We start from the raw sequence: 18,557 nt of genomic DNA on the forward strand, positions 1-18,557 counted from the left end.
GGGGAAGTCATTCTGAGAAGAGCCAAGCTGTCTGTCCTGCACAGACACTGCTGGGAAACTCTCTCTTACCTGACAGTATTATGGGACGCAGGGAACCTTCCAGAACCTCACCCAATATACCCACACTATGTGGGCAGCTTATCACCCTATGAAATATGAACACACAGCAGAGCCAGCTACATCATGGTTAAAGGCACCTGACCACACAGAATGAAATTGAAGAAAATAGCGGACGATAAAGAATTTAAGATTCTTAATACGATGTTAAGAGCAAGTCCATCAGTCAGTCAGTCAGGAGTTACTGGACAACCTTGGAATGTGGAGTAGGAAGAGAGATCAGAGGCACCAGACAGGAAATGATTCAGGAAAGGGCTGAAATTGTGGCTTTCTGACCTGTCTCCTAATTCATTACACCTTCAACAATTTTTAAGCAGCTGCTCTGCTCTTGTGCGTTATTGAGAGTAAGGTGAGGTCCCTCCCCTCCCATTAAACCAGAATTCTGGTAGAGGAGGGAAGAGCAAACAGCACACTTACAAATTCAGTGATTTATAGCTCTGGTCAGTGCTAAAAAAGAAAAGTGCCGGTGCAGACATGGGGCGGGGGTGTGCGTGTGCACATGGTAAAATACACATAATGTAAAACGGACCACTGTCCCCATTTTTAAGTGTACAAGTCAGTGAAACAAGAGGTTTTAAACAAGGGTATGTGTTAGAGTGAGGCAATCAGAAAAACGTGCTTCCCTTCAACATTTGGGCTGAGTTCTGAAGGACGGAAAGCAAGCGGCAAGCTGGAGAGGAGGGAAGGCATGTTCTGTGTGGAGAGAACAGCTCCTGTGCTCCAGTAGGAAGCTGGGTAAGCAAGAGGCCCCAGAGGATGGCTGCGGGCCCCCGTCCTGGGGAGCTTCTAGGAAGCTCAAGAACCCCCACCGTGCCGGGGCCTGGCATCTCAGCGCTGGGGTGCTGGAATCACAGAGGGAACTGTTTCAGCTCTTAAAGCTAATTTCCCTGGGGTGGACTCAGTTATAATCTTACATTCACGAGTAGGTCCAACTGTAAGTATCTGAGCAGAAATAGAAAGCAGAGAGAGAGGCCGATTGTATGTAAGGATTTACCTTTTCAAGTAACACTACAACTCACTTCCAACAGATCGGGCTCCCCGGATTGGAAAATACACAAGACGCCTGAGCTATGGGTCTCTTCCCTGAGATAAGCTGAAACATGGTTTACACTGTCAAACGGAATTCTTATTCTCTCAGCCGAATAAGAAAGGTAGTGCTCCTCCTACTTCAGACTGCTGGCAAGTACAAGGCAGGAACAGAACAAAGTCACATGGCAGGAAACAATGGCCGGCTTCGGTATCAATCATCAACATCATTTCTCCTGAAATATTAGTCTGAAAGAACTCATTTTAAGAGAGAAACTGATAAGGAACAGGGAAATGGGCATATAGGAACAAGGAAAGAGAGAAAGCAGGACCTCAGTTAGGGAAAAGGAGTGGTACAGTTAGAAGGGCCGTTCTCTGAAGTACTCAGGACTGATTGCTGAGCAGGTTTGGGGAGCTTTCCATGGATTAAGAGAGGAAGTTCCTGCCTTTTCTATTATCAAAAGTAAACTGGTTTGTTCAGTCCCATTTGTTTTTCCCAATCCCTTTCTGCCCTCCCCCAGCACTTGGTTCTCTCCCAGGACAACTCTGCAGGAGTGGGAGCCCCCCAGCAGCAGGGCTCATGGGCAGAACCCTGTCTGGTTTTCCTCCTTCCCAGTGAGCTTCCCAGCTGAAGCAAGGGTGCTCTCGGTCTAGTTGTTCCAATCCGAATGATCTCATCCAAACAGTGTTGGTTAAAGATTACTTGAGATTTCAGAACTGGCATGGAGGTTTGAAAGCATTTTCCTCCAAAACCTTCGTCCTATGGTAAGTAGACAGACTTCTTCAAAAACAAGGTGGGACCCAGGTTGGAGAGCAGCCCTTGCTTCCCTCCATGTCCAGCTCTGTACTCCCATCCTGTCCCTCTCCCCCAAACACCTGCGCCCCACATGAGTTTCCTGCCACTCTCTCACCACATCGGCTCTTCTTATGTCTCTGTCCCATCAGTGTGCTGGTCCCTCTGCACAGAACACCGTTGCTGAGACCTGGTCAGAAGATTTGTCAGCTTTTCCCCATTTTTCTGGCATCAGACACTCTGATTTAAACACTGGTTTAAGACTCCCCACGTCCATGGGTGCCTGGAGGGCTCAGTTGGTTAAGCATCTGCCTTTGGCTCAGGTCGTGATCTTGAGGTCCTGGGATGGAGCCCTGCATCAGTCTCCCTGCTCAGCAGGAAGTGTGCTTCTCCCTCTGCCTCTGCTCCCTGCTGCCATGCTCTTTCTCTCTCTAATAAATAAAAAATCTGGGGCACCTGGGTGGCTCAGTGGGTTAAGCCTCTGCCTTCGGCTCAGGTCATGATCTCAGGGTCCTGTGATCTCTCTCTGTCAAATAAATAAGTAAAACCTTCAAAAAAAAAAAAAAAGTAAAAATAAAAATAAATCTGTTAAAAAAATAATAAAACTCTCCACATATAATTACCTATTTAGACATGTCTCTTTTAGGAGCCTGACTAAGTGCCTCTCCATGGGGCCCTGGTGCATACCAGACCCTTGATGTTTACCCCGAGAAGAAATGCATTGAGCGGGAAGAACCCAGGCATCCTCTGACTTCAGCTGGGGCACCTCAAAATTATACCTCAAGGTCTTTTCTGGCTATATCCCCACTTTAGGACATGTGGTGAGAATCTCAACACTAATAACTTGGCCACATCTGTCATCTGTCACTCCTTGTTTGATGACACTCACAAGATGTCTCTTTGTCCGGATCCCACTAGCTCACCGCATGCTGTCTTACTAATGTGCCCCAACTCTGACAAGGGGCTCTGGCCAGGGGCTCGATGGCACCTGACTGCTGGTTCAGGTAAAGCTTCCTGGGAAAGCCAACAGAATATGCTCTAGTTTCCAGGACTTCATATTTTTCCTGGACTCTTGATATTTTAATTCTTTTTTTTTTTTTTTTTTCAAGAGAGTGAGCACAGGGGCGGGGACAGGGGGATGTGAGGCAGGGAGAGAGAGGATCCTAAGCAGGCTCCATGTCCAGCACAGAGCCCAACACAGGGCTCTATCTCATGACCCTGAGATCATGACCTGAGCTAAAATCAAGAGTCAGATGCTTAATTGAATGAGCCACCCAGGTGCCCCCTGGACTCTCGGTTTTGTTTTAAGACTTTTATTTATTTATTTGACAGAGAGAGAGAGAGTCCAAGTAAGCAGAGCAGCAGGCAGAGGGAGAGAGAGAAGGAGGCTCTCCGCTGAGCAGGGAGTCCTTTGCAGGACTCAATCCCAGGAACCTGAGATCATGACTGAGTGAAAGGCAGATGCTTAACCCACTGAGTCACCCAGGCATCCCTGGACTCTCAATTAAAAAAAAAAAAAAAAATCACATAATACCTAAACTTTGACAAGTTTTTTTCATTTTTAGGAACACTTGGTGCTTTAGGCAAGCTGGCTATTTCAGGATTCTTGTCCCAGGCAGTCTGGTCTTGTAGTACTACACAAGGCCCCATGGAGGAAAAACTCTGAGGGCCAGTAATGTGTGAAGCCAGGCCAAGCTCTGGAAGACCCCCCACTCACTGGTCCTCCTGTCCCTGCCGTGGTACTGATCCACTCCATGTTAAAGTGCACCCCAAAATGCTTGCAGTTAGAAAATCTTAGGCCAAAAAACATTTACCTTCATTTATAGAGTTTTAGGTAACAACATGGCACCTGATTCAGGAGAGCTTGCCAGAAGTGGTGACTTCGAGACAGGGAATGCCCAAGCCAGCCCTGAGGGAGGCCAGGGTAGGCTCAGATAGGACAGATGAGCTGAGCCCCCAAATGACTGATGCCTCATTAAGGAGGTGGTGACAGTAACAGGAGACTAGCCCCTCCTATCAAAGACAACGTGACATGTGGAATCCCCACTCACAGGTGTTTTCCCTAATCAAAAATCAGTAAAAGTTGTCAGAAGGGAACGAGAAAACCTCAAAAAATGTCAAATGGCTACTTTAGTATGCTCAGTAGAAGCCTTAAAGTCTCTGGAAGCCAGTGATGTCAGATCCAAAAGTCATCTAGAAGCTTTGGGAGTTTGCCTGGAGGGTAGCCCCACCGCAGGGAACAGAGGAGGGTGATTGCAGGAAATGCCCCACTGGCTTCTCGCAAATCCTCTCCCACCCAGGCCCTGCCGTCCCTGGGATCTGAAGCAGTATCTCATCTAGAGTGTCCAGTAAATTTTCAGATATACCCCCAGACGGGCGTACCCCAAGGACAGCAATGCAAGGGTTCTCCCGCTATTACTAGAAACCACACTTCTGGCCTTCAGGGATGCTCTGTCAGCAGTACACTCTCATTCCCTCTGGGTAGAATTCTTCAGACTTCACACAGCTCCCGATTTCCCTCAGCAGAGCTGGAAGGCGGGCAGCAGGCTGTCCCTCCCGAAAGTTAGCTTCAGCTGACACAGCGTGAATGGGAACAGCTTTAAGGCAGCAGGGACTTCAGAGTGAGATTTGCTATTCTCAGTCTTTCAATCACCCTCAGCTCCATCTCAGAAACCAGGAGCTGCTGAAGGGACAACACTGTCATCCCGCCCACCCACCCTCCAACAGATGGGCTCCTCTTTCTCAGCCACAGCCTGTGAAAATGGGAACGAGCTTCCTGCAAACTGGGAGCAGAAGTGCTCATCATGAAGCCGGTCTGAACATACCTGTTTTCTTGACCGAGGCTGTCCCCGCGACCGAGACCCCAGGGGAAGGTGATGTGGTAATACTGAGTGTGGCCACAGCTCTGGGGGGCAGGAGGCGGGAGGGAGAGCAAAGCATTGGAGACCAGGAAGAGTTGAGACCTACCAAAAATACCAGAGCCTCTGGATGGAGAGGGCCCGCACGCAGCACCTGGAGCCACAGCAGTCCTCGTACGGGCGGCATCTGCAGGAGAGAGAGGCAGAGGCTGCTCACTGTCAGGCTGGGAAGGCAAACAGAACCAGCATGAGATCCAGGCCGATTTCAGGGCCAAGGACAGAACCGACTGCTGTCAGTCTGGATGCCCAGACATAAAAGTACTGAGATAGACGCAACCGGCATCCTTCAAAGTGCCATATTGCCTCCACATCCCCATGTGCTGGACCACCTTCTGGTGAGGCGTTACCAAAGACCCACAGGAAACCCACCCACTCTGCAGCTGGAAGGAAACTCAACCACAGTCCTGCATTCATGCTCTGTAAGTCCCACTCAGAGCCCGACCCCCGCCATGATGAGGGGCAGGAGAGGGGCATCCCGCACTGGCAAGTCCCATGAGTTATGAAGTCAGACGGCACAGAGGGTTAGTCCTGGTCTCACCACCTGATGGCTGTGGGACTTCTGACAAGTTACTCAACCTCTGTGAGCCTCAGTTTCCCATAACGGAGTTTTTGCAGTTTCCCAGTAAAATGGGGGGGGGGGAGGCAGGACCCCTTTATTTATTTTTTTTAAAAGATTTTATTTATTTGACAGACAGAGATCACAAGTAGACAGAGAGGCAGGCAGAGAGAGAGAGGAGGAAGCAGGCTCCCCGCTGAGCAGAGAGCCCAATGCGGGGCTCTATCCCAGGACCCTGAGATCATAACCCGAGCCGAAGGCAGAGGCTTAACCCACTGAGCCACCCAGGCGCCCTGGCAGGACCTCTTTAAATGACCGCTGTAAGTTCTACAGCCATCGTCCTTCTCCAATCTACTCACAGGGCTGTCCTTGCTCTTGCTGAGGCTGTCCCCTCCCCGGTGCCTGAGGCGGGGGGCCTCAGGACTCAGTGTGGACTCTAAAGAGTCAAGTTAGCTTCCTTTACTGTTCCATTCCCCCAATCATTTTTGTGGAAAAGAGAGACTACCATGAAAGCTGAAGCCCCTTGGTTCGCATTTTGGAATTTACAGAGCAACTTTCACCCCAGTGACGTGAGTTCAAGTGGTCGTGGGTGGGGGAAAAGTCGCTTTACATGGTCATAGAGCTGTGATCTACATTCCTATCAGTTTTCTTCTCTTAAAAGAAAATTGCTGGGAAGCAACACGGCACTTTGAACGATGCTGGAATTTGATTCCGGATCCTAGACACTGAATTTGTAGGTAAGTCCAGTACAAATTGACTTGTTAAATGAAGAAAAATGTGTAGAAAATAGCTCCCTAGGAAATATAAGTGAAGACTAGTTAAGATGGTGAGTTAGGAGTTAAGTGAAACTCAGTAAGCCTGCGCTCCAGTGCTGTTTGTCCTTAGCTGGCTCCCAGAGCTTGCGTCTGTCTTTTTAGCTCCCCAGCCCCGACTGCTGCTAAATCCTCCATCATTTCAAGGACCAACTGAGCTGAGTGACTCCTGCTGAACCACCACCACCAGCAGAACCAGAACCTCGCACACACACATTCTCGACAGGACACAGATGTTTTCCCACCCAGTTCTCCCACAGCCCACAGACATGGACTTGTATGTACCAGGTAGAACTCGTTACGACTGCCACGAGATGCTCCCATAAGTTGGTGACAGAAGGTGATCTGTTTAACCTGCTTTAATCAACCAACAAATAGGAAAGCACCGAAGTGTCTGCTTAAATAATGCTGCTGGTTGAACAAAGAAAAAAAGAGACAAACGAAAAACAGACTCTGACCTATGGAGAACAAACTGGTGGTCATCAGAGGGGAGACAGGCAAAGGGAAGGGGGACGGGTGATGGAGATTTCAAGTACACTTATCACGATGAGCACTGATAATGTGAAGAATTGTTGAATTGCCATATTGCACACGTGGAACTAATATAACACTATATATGAATTATACTTGAATTAAACAATTTAAAAAATGCTGCTGGTTCTTACAACCTATGCATCCATCAAAAAGCCACCAAGGCGCTATTAGAAACGTGTTTCTGTGCTGGACCCTGAGGGGTGGAGCAATGAGAAGCCAGACAGAAGTCCCTGTCACGGAGGAGCTTCCTTTCTAGGAGAGAAAGACAAACAAGCAAGAAGAAAAATACGAACTGTGTTAGATGGCAGCAAGTTCTACTTTGGTGAAAAATAAAGTAGCAGCTGGCAGGCTGAAAGCAAGGGAGAGGGGGTGGCAGGTAAGACTAATTCCAACAGGGTGTTCCGGGATGACTCACTGAGAAGGGGACACCTGAGCAGACACCACGCAGAAATCCAGCCTGGCAACGACCTGGGCTGGCACGAGCCCTCAGTGCTGGTGGAGGAGTGCTGGCTCCAGTCCTAGCCACACAGACACTGTGGGTGCACGTGGAAAAGAACAGTTAAGCACAGAACATGAGAGAAAATGAAATGCCCGGTTTGGGGGCTACAGGGGGGGTGGGCAGGGGATCCAGGCCAGGGCTGGACCAGCAAGGACCCAGTACCACTCAAGCAACACACTCTGCCCACGTGATGCACAGCACTATCCCCAGCAACTCTTTGGTGCCCTCCTCCTCAAGAATCTCAATGGTCTTGGGTAACCAGTACGTGTGTCTGTGTGTGTGTGTGTCGTGCATGCACACATACCACAAGGTGGTATGTAATCTAAGACTCTCCCGCTGGCTTTAAGAAGTAGCTGCTGTGTGTTAAGAGGCCACATGCTGGAGATGGGGGGTGGTCTCCAGGAGCCGGGTGCAACCACCAACCGGCCAGCAAGGGAACTGGGACTTCCGCCTGCCAACCACAGGAGCAGAATTCTGCCAACAACCTGCACGAACTTGCAGGAGAACTCCGAGCCACAGATGAGGACACAGCCCGGCCAACTCCTGACTTCAGCTTTGTGAGAACCAGAGCAAAGGACCTACTGGTGGCTACTGTGCCCAGACTTATGATCTACAGGAATTATAATAAATGTACATAATTTCAGTCTGCTAACTTTGCAGTAATTTATTACAAAGCAATAGAACATGAATCCAAATTAGAACAAAGGTTACAGGTAAGGAGCACTTCTTACATCCTAGACACTAGGGCAAGTGTCTTTACCACTGTCTTTTTCTCCTAGAAGGAAAGCTCCTCCATGGCAGGGGCTTCTGTCTGGCTTTACCAGCTCTACCACTCTCTCATTGAACACGCAGAGCACCCACACACAAGGGAAGTGTTATTAGCTTCAGCTTTGAAAGAAGCTCAGGAAACAAAGCATCCAGGATATTATGCCTCCTTTCAGTCCAGGGCACAATCTGCTAAAGCTAAGAATGGACCTGGCCGGCATTTCGAGAAAGTGTTGGCACAGACATTGCCTCTTGAGTAATACTGAGTGTTCCATTACCAAAGGGTGACTTTGTCCCCACTTGGTTTGCCTCCTCTACAAGCTGCTATGGACCAAGCCATCCCAGCGATGGTGTGTGGTAACTATACTCAGTGACACCAATTTCATGACCATTTAGCTCCTGTGAATGAACCAACTGGAAGGGACAAAGAGAAGTGGGCAGTGAAGGGATGCCTGAGAACTAGCAAAAGAGGCTGAGAAAATGTAGAAGGTGAAGGTGAGGTTTACTGTGGTGAGCCAATCCCAGAGGGCAAATTCAGCCCTGAGGAAGTGGGAGGGAGAGGAAGGATATTCAGCAAGACCAAGGAAACTGAGACAATGTGAGCCAAGCACTGAAGCCTCAGGCAAATGGCAGCAGGTCCTGGGGACAGAGCTTACAGGCAGAAACTCAGCAACCAATTTTCAATAATGCCTGTGGGGGTTCTAGCTTTAATTTGGAACTGTATATTCACCACAAAGATTCCCCAAAAAGCCTATACCACCCTATGTCAATAACTCTCTACAATTACTCACTTAATCATAAAACATAGAAATAATACAGTAAGATATGATATCAGGTAAAAGTATGATGTTCACTTGGAAAGGACTACCAATGCTCCCACAATATTATACATCAGAACCGTGTTTTTCAACTACTGTGACCCACTAGTGGGTCGTGAAATCACATAAGTTGTGATATCTGTTTTATAAAGGTAAAGATTGATTTTAAAAAATCAGAGGGCGTCACATATAATAACTGTTCTGTGAAACTTCTCCTTCGCTCACATATACACCATACAGATATGTGTGTACTTGGTCGCAACCAAGAAAAGGGTATTTCTTCAATGCTTCTGTTGTGTAAGCTCCAAGAGTGGACAAGCTCAGGTTTCTGTTGTATCTAAATGAGCTTCTTTCATCCTCCTGAGGGCAGTGTTCAGGTCCAACCAGAAGCTTACATCCTGCTGTCAATGGTGCTGGGCTAAGGTCTGTTTCAGGTCCCCCGTGACTTCTGCCTGGGTGCCACACTGGTCAAATGGCTGTTGCGTTTTTATACCAATTCTACTGAAAGATGCCTTGCGGTGATGAAATTCTAGAAGATGCAACTCTCATGAAAGACCTCTCAAGTGGGGACGCCCCCGCCCACGTGCCTACTTACGAGCACCCCCCTGAAGGGGGGCAGGAGGTGGCTGTGGGAGGTAGAGAACAGAGATGGCACATATTTGCAGCGTAGGAGGAATGAGACTGTTAATCTCTCCATTGCTCCACTGCCTTTGCCACCACAGTGTTTCCCATGTCCCTCCCTCTGGGCTCTGCCTCTAACTCTAACTAGAGCTGCCTCGAGGAACGGTTCAGAGCTGAAGCCGTACTCAGGGAGTCCATCCAATTCTGGTAAATGTAAACTTGGTATAAAAAAGGAAAGCAGGTAAAGGGATAAACATCTGGTGAATGGATCATCTTCCAGGAGCTGAATTTGATAAAAATGCTTCTCCTTCCCAGCTATACTTACAAGCAAGCATTTGGTATGTTGAACCCTAAGCCCCTTCAGCATCCTATTTCCCAGGTTAGAAAAAAAACACTTAAGACATGAACTTCTATAAGCCTCTTGTCTCAAACCCTAAACACACACACACTCCCCTCGGCCTGAGAATCAAGACAGAAGTGTAAGGACTTCGAGTTCCTAATTCAAATTACTCTCTGTTGGCAAGAGTCAACATCTAAGTGCTCTAGCTCTTACTTTTCAGGATCCCAATTTGGAATGCTAGCAGTAAATATTTGTTGTCAACTGATTATCTGCTTTCTTTTCTCAAAACAGAGCAAGCTTTATGCTCCCTTGTTTCGCGGCAGACCCATTCACTCCAGGCCTACTTGTGGCTCATCTGTGGTCCTGGACTGGCTCCAAGTGTCGACGCTGATGGGTGCCAGCCTCTTGAAGGAGCATGTAGTTACCCGTGGGGTGACACTTTTACCCACTTTCTTCCTGCTACTTTTTTCCCAGGGAACCTGCTGGCAAATTGGAGGCCTCAAGAACACACCTGTTGGTGTTCCAAACAGCTGTGATTGTAAGAGGAAAGTTAAGTGTCACACCGAGCTGAACTAAAAGTGGGAAACATTAGCAGGCGGTCCAGCATACTAAGTAAGCCATCATCTGACACATCAGGGCCAGTGCTCCTAGGGCCCAAGCCCAAAATGGCACTGATGTTCCCAATGACCGCTGAAGACTAACAAGGCCCACTACCTTCACTGCGCGGGATGCAGAATAAATCAGATGGAATTTTCCTTCTTGTTCTACCCTGTGTGTCACCTTTCAGACTCGCAGTAGAAAGGAACAAACATTGCTTAAGTACATCCACCCCTCAACATAACTAATTGTAAGTCCAGGACACCAAAACACACACAACTGCTTCAAAGATGCGAAAACAGCATGTACTTCAGCAGCACCGGGTTGCTGGAAGTGCTTCCTGTGAGCCAGGTCCCCTCCACTGTATCCTAGGATCCACACATAATTTCTGAGGAGGTCAGAGAGGGGGTTGTGAGTTTGTAAGTAAGCACGTTACAGAGAGAGAATGAGACTGCTCAGCCTCTCGTGTCCAGTGATAGGAGCTGAGATCCTGAGGATACAGAATGTAATAGGAAGTCTAAGACTGGACTTAGAAATGTGTCACAACAGTGATTAAATGCGACTGTAACAGGATGGAGCCCTCGGGAGTTTCAGGAGTCTGAGAAGTCAGCACACATCACACCTGGCACCGTCCAGGAGGGAAGGCGGTCTGGCCGCTGGACATGCATTTCCTTAGCTGTTGAGTCTGAGTCTCAAGAGCAGAATCTCATGGAGCAGGGAACACCCCATGTTAATGAAGTCACGGAATCTTTGTAGTAAAGAAAAATGGCCAGATGTTGATACGTTAACTCTTTCATGTGGCGTATTTAAACTGATTCATGGAAGATCATCTCGGCACCTGGCCAAACAACTAAAATATGAGTTAAGTATTCAGAGTGGAGGTCTATAGCTGGAGTGTGTGGGGTCTGTCAATTTTTTTAGAGTTCAACAGAGAACATAGCATGGTTAACAAATGACAACTTTAGAGTTTTAAGTAACTTGCGGTGCCTGAGTGGGTTAAAGCCTCTGCCTTCAGCTCAAGTCATGATCCCAGGTCCTGGGATTGAGCCCTGCACTGGGCTCTCTGCTCAGCGAAGAGCCTGCTTCCTCCTCTCTCTGCCTGCCTCTCTACCTACTTGTGATCTCTGTCAAATAAATTAAAAAAAAAAAAACTTTATAGAGTTTTAAGTAACTTCCCATCAACATCGTGTCATTTAAAATTCCAATCTATTCCATTACCTGCTGGATTAAGTCTCAGCAAACTACTCCCTTCCCTTTAAGTTCTGCCAGTACAACATATTTTTCTTGTTCGATCCCAAGTTTCTTAGTCTGACAGGTGGTCTGGTCTCCCGAATTACATACTTTATGTACCTTGATATCTAGACTTGTTTCTTATCTTGCTTTTATCACCCTCTCTTTGCTCCCACAGAGCAAAGCACATGGCAGATGCGTGAAGACGACTTACCAAGTCAGAATCAGGAAATACACTCAGCATCATCAGAAATCCCCAATAATCTGCGAGAAACTAGACTCCTTGGAAAAACTAAACACAGTCTTACAAGATTTGGAGAGAACTCCAAGAAGTAAGTAAAACTCTGGGGGCACAGAGCAGAGGTCAACTCAATCCTCAGTATACCCGATGCCCCTGGGGTATCTCCTTGGCCCACCTCCTTATAAGAGCTTGAAGAGCTCCGTGCCTTAGTCGCAGGGAGGACGGTGGCCTCTGACCACAGCCCGTGATGGACTCCCACTTCCTCACACAGCGCTGTCCGCTCCCTCCGGCAGGATCTCCTGGGTACCAGCCTTCCACCCGGACAGACATTCCTCCTCATTCGGAATCCACGACCGGCTCTCACTGGGCCTATCCCGCTTCCCGCGCCCTCACAGAATGAGGAGCCCTGTCAGTGTCTGAAAGAATCCCCGTGGTTTCCAGTCTTCTGTCCGCCCGGAAAGTATGGGAAGTATTCAGTACAGTTTTCAGACAGTCTCCGTTCCCCACCCTCTGGAAGAACGTCCGTTCCCTCTCGCGTTTACACTGCCTGCAGCCTCAGACGGTGCTAACGTTCTGGGCAACCACGGAACACAGCAGAGAGAGGACGACCCATCAGCTAAAGCTCCAGACTTTTCTCAGTCCGGAAGCTGTGTCTTCCCACCCTGCGCTGCAGGCTAGGCGGTCTAAATGCTGATCTAAGAGTGATCTGCAGTTCAATGCCTGAAACCCGGCCCAGCATTCCTGCCAGTCGGGAGCTTCTGGAACCTCATTCTGTCGCTCCAAGCATTCACGAGTCCTTCCAGTTTTCTGTCATTTAAATGAAGACTCCGAGACAAGTCTTCTTGGGACCCAGGAATGATGGACATACCCAGCCCCCTGGGCTCCTCCCGTCGGCACGACCGGGCAGCAGACGACGTGACGCGCTGCGTCCGGTAACGCCACAGCAAGGTCAGGTGGAGGCGGCGGCTCGGTCCTGAGCATGAAGCGGGCCCTTTCCACACCTCAGCGCTGAAATCTAGAACAGAGGTCTTCCCAAAGTCCAACGGGCTGCCCGGAAGATGAAAATCGAAGAGAAAAAAAGAAACCTACGCTGCTAGGTAAGCGATTCCTGGCCAAGCTGCACGGAATGGTAGGGGGTGGGCGGGGGTGTGCGCTAAAGCGGAGCACCACGCAGAAGCCGGAGCACGAGCCCAGAGCAGGCGCAGTACCAACCCCAGATGCTGGCCAATCAGATCAGCTCACTGTCTGGACAGAGAGAGAGCGGTTTTATGGGGCGCCTGGGTGGCTCAATCGTAAAGCATCTGCCTTAGTTCACGATCCCAGGGTCCTGGGATGGAGCCCTACATCGGGCTCCCTGCTTAGTGGGGAGCCTGTTTCTTCCTCTCCACTCCCCCTGCTTGTGCTCTCTCGCTGTGCCTCTCTCTGTCGAATAAATAAAATGTTTAAAAAAAAAAAAGGCAGTATTGGAATTACATACGCATTTAGAAAGGAAAGAAGAAAGGATCCAAGACCACCTCTCCCTACCCCCTATGAGTATGACTGCTGCAGCGGGCCTTCCACGCTATCACTGGAATCAGTGGTAATGTACGGGGGATGGAGCAAGTGGTGAACTCCATTGGAGACCTTCCTTCCATGTTGGTATTTTATTAATCATACTTTTGTAAGTACAGTTCCTGCACCAGTTACGAACCCACTAACTGGCCTGTTTATTTAGATGAGAATTTCCTGTCTCATTGTTGAGCTATTGTGTGAGAGGCTATTAAACGTCCCCATGAACCTCAGGCCCACTGTCAAGTCACACATCTCCCAGTCCTATGGTCTCTTTTAACAAATTAGCCCAACCTCACAGGACATTAGAGGGGCAAACCCTAATTAGTTGTAAACGATCACAAAATATTCCTTTAAAAATCTCTCTCCTGAAGCCTCCACTTTGCCATCTGCCCTTTTAAAATCTCAGCTTGCTTCCTAAGCAGACAGAAAACATCACAAACTTAGAAAAATTAGAACTGGTTATACTTAGGGTGGCATTGGGATTTACCTAGGGAATTTTTACCTTTACTTTTACTTTGGGAGAAAATCCTACCCATGCTTACCATAAATTCTAAAATTAACAGATTAAATGCGTTACAAAGGGCTCCTTCCCTGGCCCTCCAGCCCTTGAATCACTGCTGCCTCAGAGCAGGTGCACCCAGAGTTGAGCTGAGATGATGAGGTATAATGGACCAAGACACTTTAGCTACTTCTGACCTGTGCTGACTCCCAAGTTTGGAGACCCTAACCTTGAGTTTCTGGGATAGAAGTTTCTCCTCTCAGCAAATTGCTCATATCACTTAAAATCAGTTCTATTCAAGTCTATCCTGAAAAACAAAGGGTTTATTCCCTGTACCACTGGGTTAGCTCTCAGATCGAGAAACTAAAACTCCAGCCAGAATAATGAGTTAATATGGAAAATGAAAAACAGAAGTTCTCCTATAATCTTACAGAACTTAAATCTGATAATTTTCATCTTATTGAAACACACAGGCATAGAAAATAAAAATGAAATGATATCATTTGCCAATAAAATCTTGAAAATAGACAGATTCTAGTACCCATTAGCTCAGAAAGCAGGAAAGTGAGAGTCAGGCTGACACCTGGCTTCTTTTCTCCTCTTTACTTTCACTTGAGCTGGCTAACTGTTATTCACACGCTCAGAGCTCTTAACTCTCTACTCCATCTCCGGACTTCCTCCTGAGCTGCAAAAACAAAGCCTCCACTGCCCACGCTTCCAGGATGTTCTGCAAGAACTTCAAACTCAACATGCACAGAGCTGACATCTTCTTCTAAATGCCTCCCTAAACCTGCTCTCTTCATGGTCTCTCTCACTGTCTGCCCAACTAGAAATCTCTTGAGTAATGTGGTCCCTTTTCCCCACATCTGCTGGGAAATATTATTTAAGTCCACCACTGTGTTCTTTTGCTCCTTCTTCACAGAGTCAGACCTTCCATATTTTGCCCCAACTGCAGCAACAAACTCCTCACTTTAGTCTCTACCTCTCACCCCTGAACTGTCCTGCCAGCTTTCTGGAAGGCCAATGGATGCACCATGCAGAAGGAAGTCTCAACCACTCAGACCCTTCTCAACAAGCCTCACCTTCTTCTTTTTTTTTAGATTTTATTTACTTATTTGATAGACATCACAAGTAGGCAAAAAGGCAGGCAGATCAAGAGAGGGGAAAGCAGGCTCCCCGCGAGCAGAGAGCCCGATGCGGGACTCGATCCCATGACCCTGAGATCATGACCTGAGCCTAAGACAGAGGCTTTAATCCCCGAGCCTCACCTTCTTTATCCATCTTACCTCCCGACACTTGCCAGGCACCCTAAACCCTAGGCTTGCAGTTCCCCAAATATCTGATGCATCTTCCTACTTCCATATCTTACACCTTCACTAGAGCCTCTGAAATTGCTCCTCACCCTTCAAAGGTCAGTCCTGTGAAGTCTTCGCTAATGCCTTCCCTTCATTCTACCCCACACACTGTGATCCCCCCTTTGCTGGATCTCCATTTATACAGCTCTATCACATGCAGCATTACTGTTAGCTACTAATAGCATCTGTCCTTCACGCTCGACCTTGAGCTTGAGAGCAATCCTATCTCATTCCTTTAGGTACTGCCCAGGTGACTATCATGGTTCCTGGCACACTGTAAGTGTTTTGCCTTACGCGGAAGTGATAATGCGATAGAAAGGAGACTCCCTCAAATGGAATAGCACAGTAACTAACACGAACTCAGGGTACAAAGGGTACTCTGATTACAACATTGCACCCAGTGCTGGTGAGGATGGTTGGAAACAGGTGTCTCCTATACTCTTGGCTGACTATATCATGGCAACATACGGGAGGTTAGTCCCACAGTGTTTATTAAAATATAAAATAAGCATAAACTTTGCTAACACGATTCTATTTGTGAAAAACCATCCCACGACAAAAGTAAGTTCTAGCACATAAAGATACAGTATTTTAAAAGATGTTCATTGAGCAGTGGGGCACACAAAAATCCCTTCTCCAAACTCCTGGGACCAGATACGTGGAGAACTCAGAACCGTCTGCATTCATGAATGATAAGATAGGCAATACCATGAATTATATAATGCAGCCGAGCAGAATCCGCATTGAAATACACAAAACATCTGTTAAAATAATCAAACAAGGAGGCCGTTAGACAGAGGTGGCGTTAGAGCCTATGTAAGCAAACCAAAATCTAAGCCAGAGTTAATTCCTGTAAATGCCTCAAGGTTAAAAACAACCACTCACAAACAGTGAGCTAGGGTTTCTCAAATAATGCAACCACTTAAACCACAGCCAATTAAATAATTTCCTTGCTATGCTTCTCTATAAAATCCTTGCCGCCAGCACATGTTGGTGCAGTGCTCCTAACTACTTCCATTATGAGACTGCCCAATTTGAATCGATGTTTACTCAAATAAACTCTCAAGAATTCTAATACCTCAGTTAATCTTTTAACACATCTTATTAAATGGAATTTTAAAAAGAACAGCCTTATGTCTATTCAAATCCATTTTTACCACCAAATGAATTATTTAAAAATTTGTTTACATGGAACATTCTCTAGGATATCTCACATGTTAGGCCACAAAATAAATCTCCACAAATGGAAGAACACTGAAATCATATACTGCATTTCTTCTGACAACAACAGTATGAACTAGAAATCAATTACAAGGAATAATAATGGGAAAAAAAACACAAACACATGGAAAATAAATAGCATAGTATTAAATAACAAGTGGGTTGATGAAGAAAACAAAGAGGAAATAAAAAATACATGGAGACAGTTAAAAATGAAAATACAATGGTCCATAATCTCTAGGATTCAGTGAAAGCAATTCTGAGAGGAATTTATAGTGAGACAGGCCTCCCTCAAGAAATAGGAAAATCTCAAATAAATAATCTAGTCTTACATCTAAAGACACTAGGAAAGAAAAAAAAAGAACAAAGCCCAAAGTCAGTAGAAGGAAGGAAATAATAAAGATTGGAGAATAAATAAATGAACTAGAAACTAAAAAGAACAGAAAAGATCAATGAAACAAAAAAAACCTGGTTCTTTGAAAAGATAAACAAAATCGACAAACCTTTAGCAAGACCCCTGGAAAAAAAAAAAAAAAAGTGGGGAGAGGATCCAAATAAATAAGACCAGAAATGGAAGAGAAGTAACAACTGACACAACAGAAATGCAAGGCTTATAAAAAAGACTACTATTGAAAAATCATATGCAAAGTAGACAATCTAGAAGAAAGGGTAAATTCCTAGAAACATACAATCTTCCAAAACTGACATTTCAAAGAAACAGAAAATCTGAACAGATCAATACTGGCAATGAAATTGAATCAATAATCAAAAAACTCCAACAAACCAAAGTCCAGCAGCAGATGGAGTCACAGGTAAATTCTATGAAACACTGTATTCTCCTAAGGCTAGTCCAAAAAAATAAGAGGAAGGAAAGCTTCTAAATATATTCTATGAGGTCAGCCATTACCCTGACACCAAAACCAGACAAGGGCTCTGCAAAATAAGAAAACTACAGGCCAGTATTCCTGATGAACACAGACGTAAAACTCTCAACAAAATATTAGCAAACCACACTCAATACATGATCAAGTGGGATTTATTCCAGGGATGCAAGGATGATACAACACTTGCGAATGAAGCTATGTGACATGCCACATTAACAAAATGAAGGATAAAAATCACATGATCATCTCAATACATGTAGAAAAAGCATTTGACAAAATTCAAGATTTGTTCATGATAAAAACTCTCAACAAAGTAGGTTTAGAGGGAACATATCTCAACATAAGGGTCATAGATGAAAAATCCACAGCTAACATCAGACACCATGGTAAAAAACTGAGAGCTTTTCCTCTAAGGTCAGGAAGAAGACAATGATGTCCACTCTCACCACTTTTATTTCACATGGTACTGGAAGACCTACCCACAGCAATCATACAGGAAAAAGGAATAAAAGGCATCCAAACTGATAAGGAATAAGTAAAGAAGTTATATGTAGACATACAGAAAACTCTAATGCCGCCCCCCAAAAAACTATTAGAAGTAATAAATAAATTCAATAAAGTTGAAGGATACAAAATTAATACACAGATATGTTGCATTTCTGTATGCTGATAATGAAGCAGCAGAAAGAGAAATGAAGAAAAAAGGTTCCATTCACAATTGCACCAAAAAGAATAAAATATCTAGGGATAAACTTAACCAAGAAAGTCCAAGACCTGTGCTCTGAAAACTTTAACACTGATGAAATAAATTAAAGACAACACAAAAAAATGAAAAGTACATATAATGCTCATGAATTCGAAGAGTTAATAGTGAATGTCTATACTACACAAAGCAACCTATAGATTCAATGCAATCCCTATCAAAATACCAATAATTTTTCACAGAATTAGAATATATAATCCTAAAATTTGTGTGGAACCAACAAAGACATGAAAGAGACACAAAAAAATTGCCAAAATAATCTTGAGGAAAAAAAGAACAAAGTTGGGGGTATCACAATCCCAGATTTCCACATATACTACAAAGCTATAATAATCAAATAATGATCAAAAGAGTATGGTATTGGCACAGAAACAAACTAGAGAGCACAGGAATAAACCCACGTTTATATGGTCAATT

General features: G+C 45.8%; 1 protein-coding gene across 1 annotated transcript in view; it reads right to left on the reverse strand.

Moving 5' to 3' along the window:
* The window catches only part of VOPP1 (VOPP1 WW domain binding protein), a 109,175-nt gene that overhangs the window by 29,000 nt on the left and 61,618 nt on the right, over nt 1-18,557 (reverse strand). Inside the window, exon 3 of the mRNA XM_059397209.1 lies at nt 4,904-4,981. Coding sequence (XP_059253192.1) covers nt 4,904-4,981 — 78 coding nt within the window. The remainder of the gene's footprint in view (nt 1-4,903; nt 4,982-18,557) is intronic.

This window comes from Mustela nigripes, chromosome 4 (assembly GCF_022355385.1).
Source record: "Mustela nigripes isolate SB6536 chromosome 4, MUSNIG.SB6536, whole genome shotgun sequence".
Lineage (NCBI taxonomy): Eukaryota > Metazoa > Chordata > Mammalia > Carnivora > Mustelidae > Mustela > Mustela nigripes.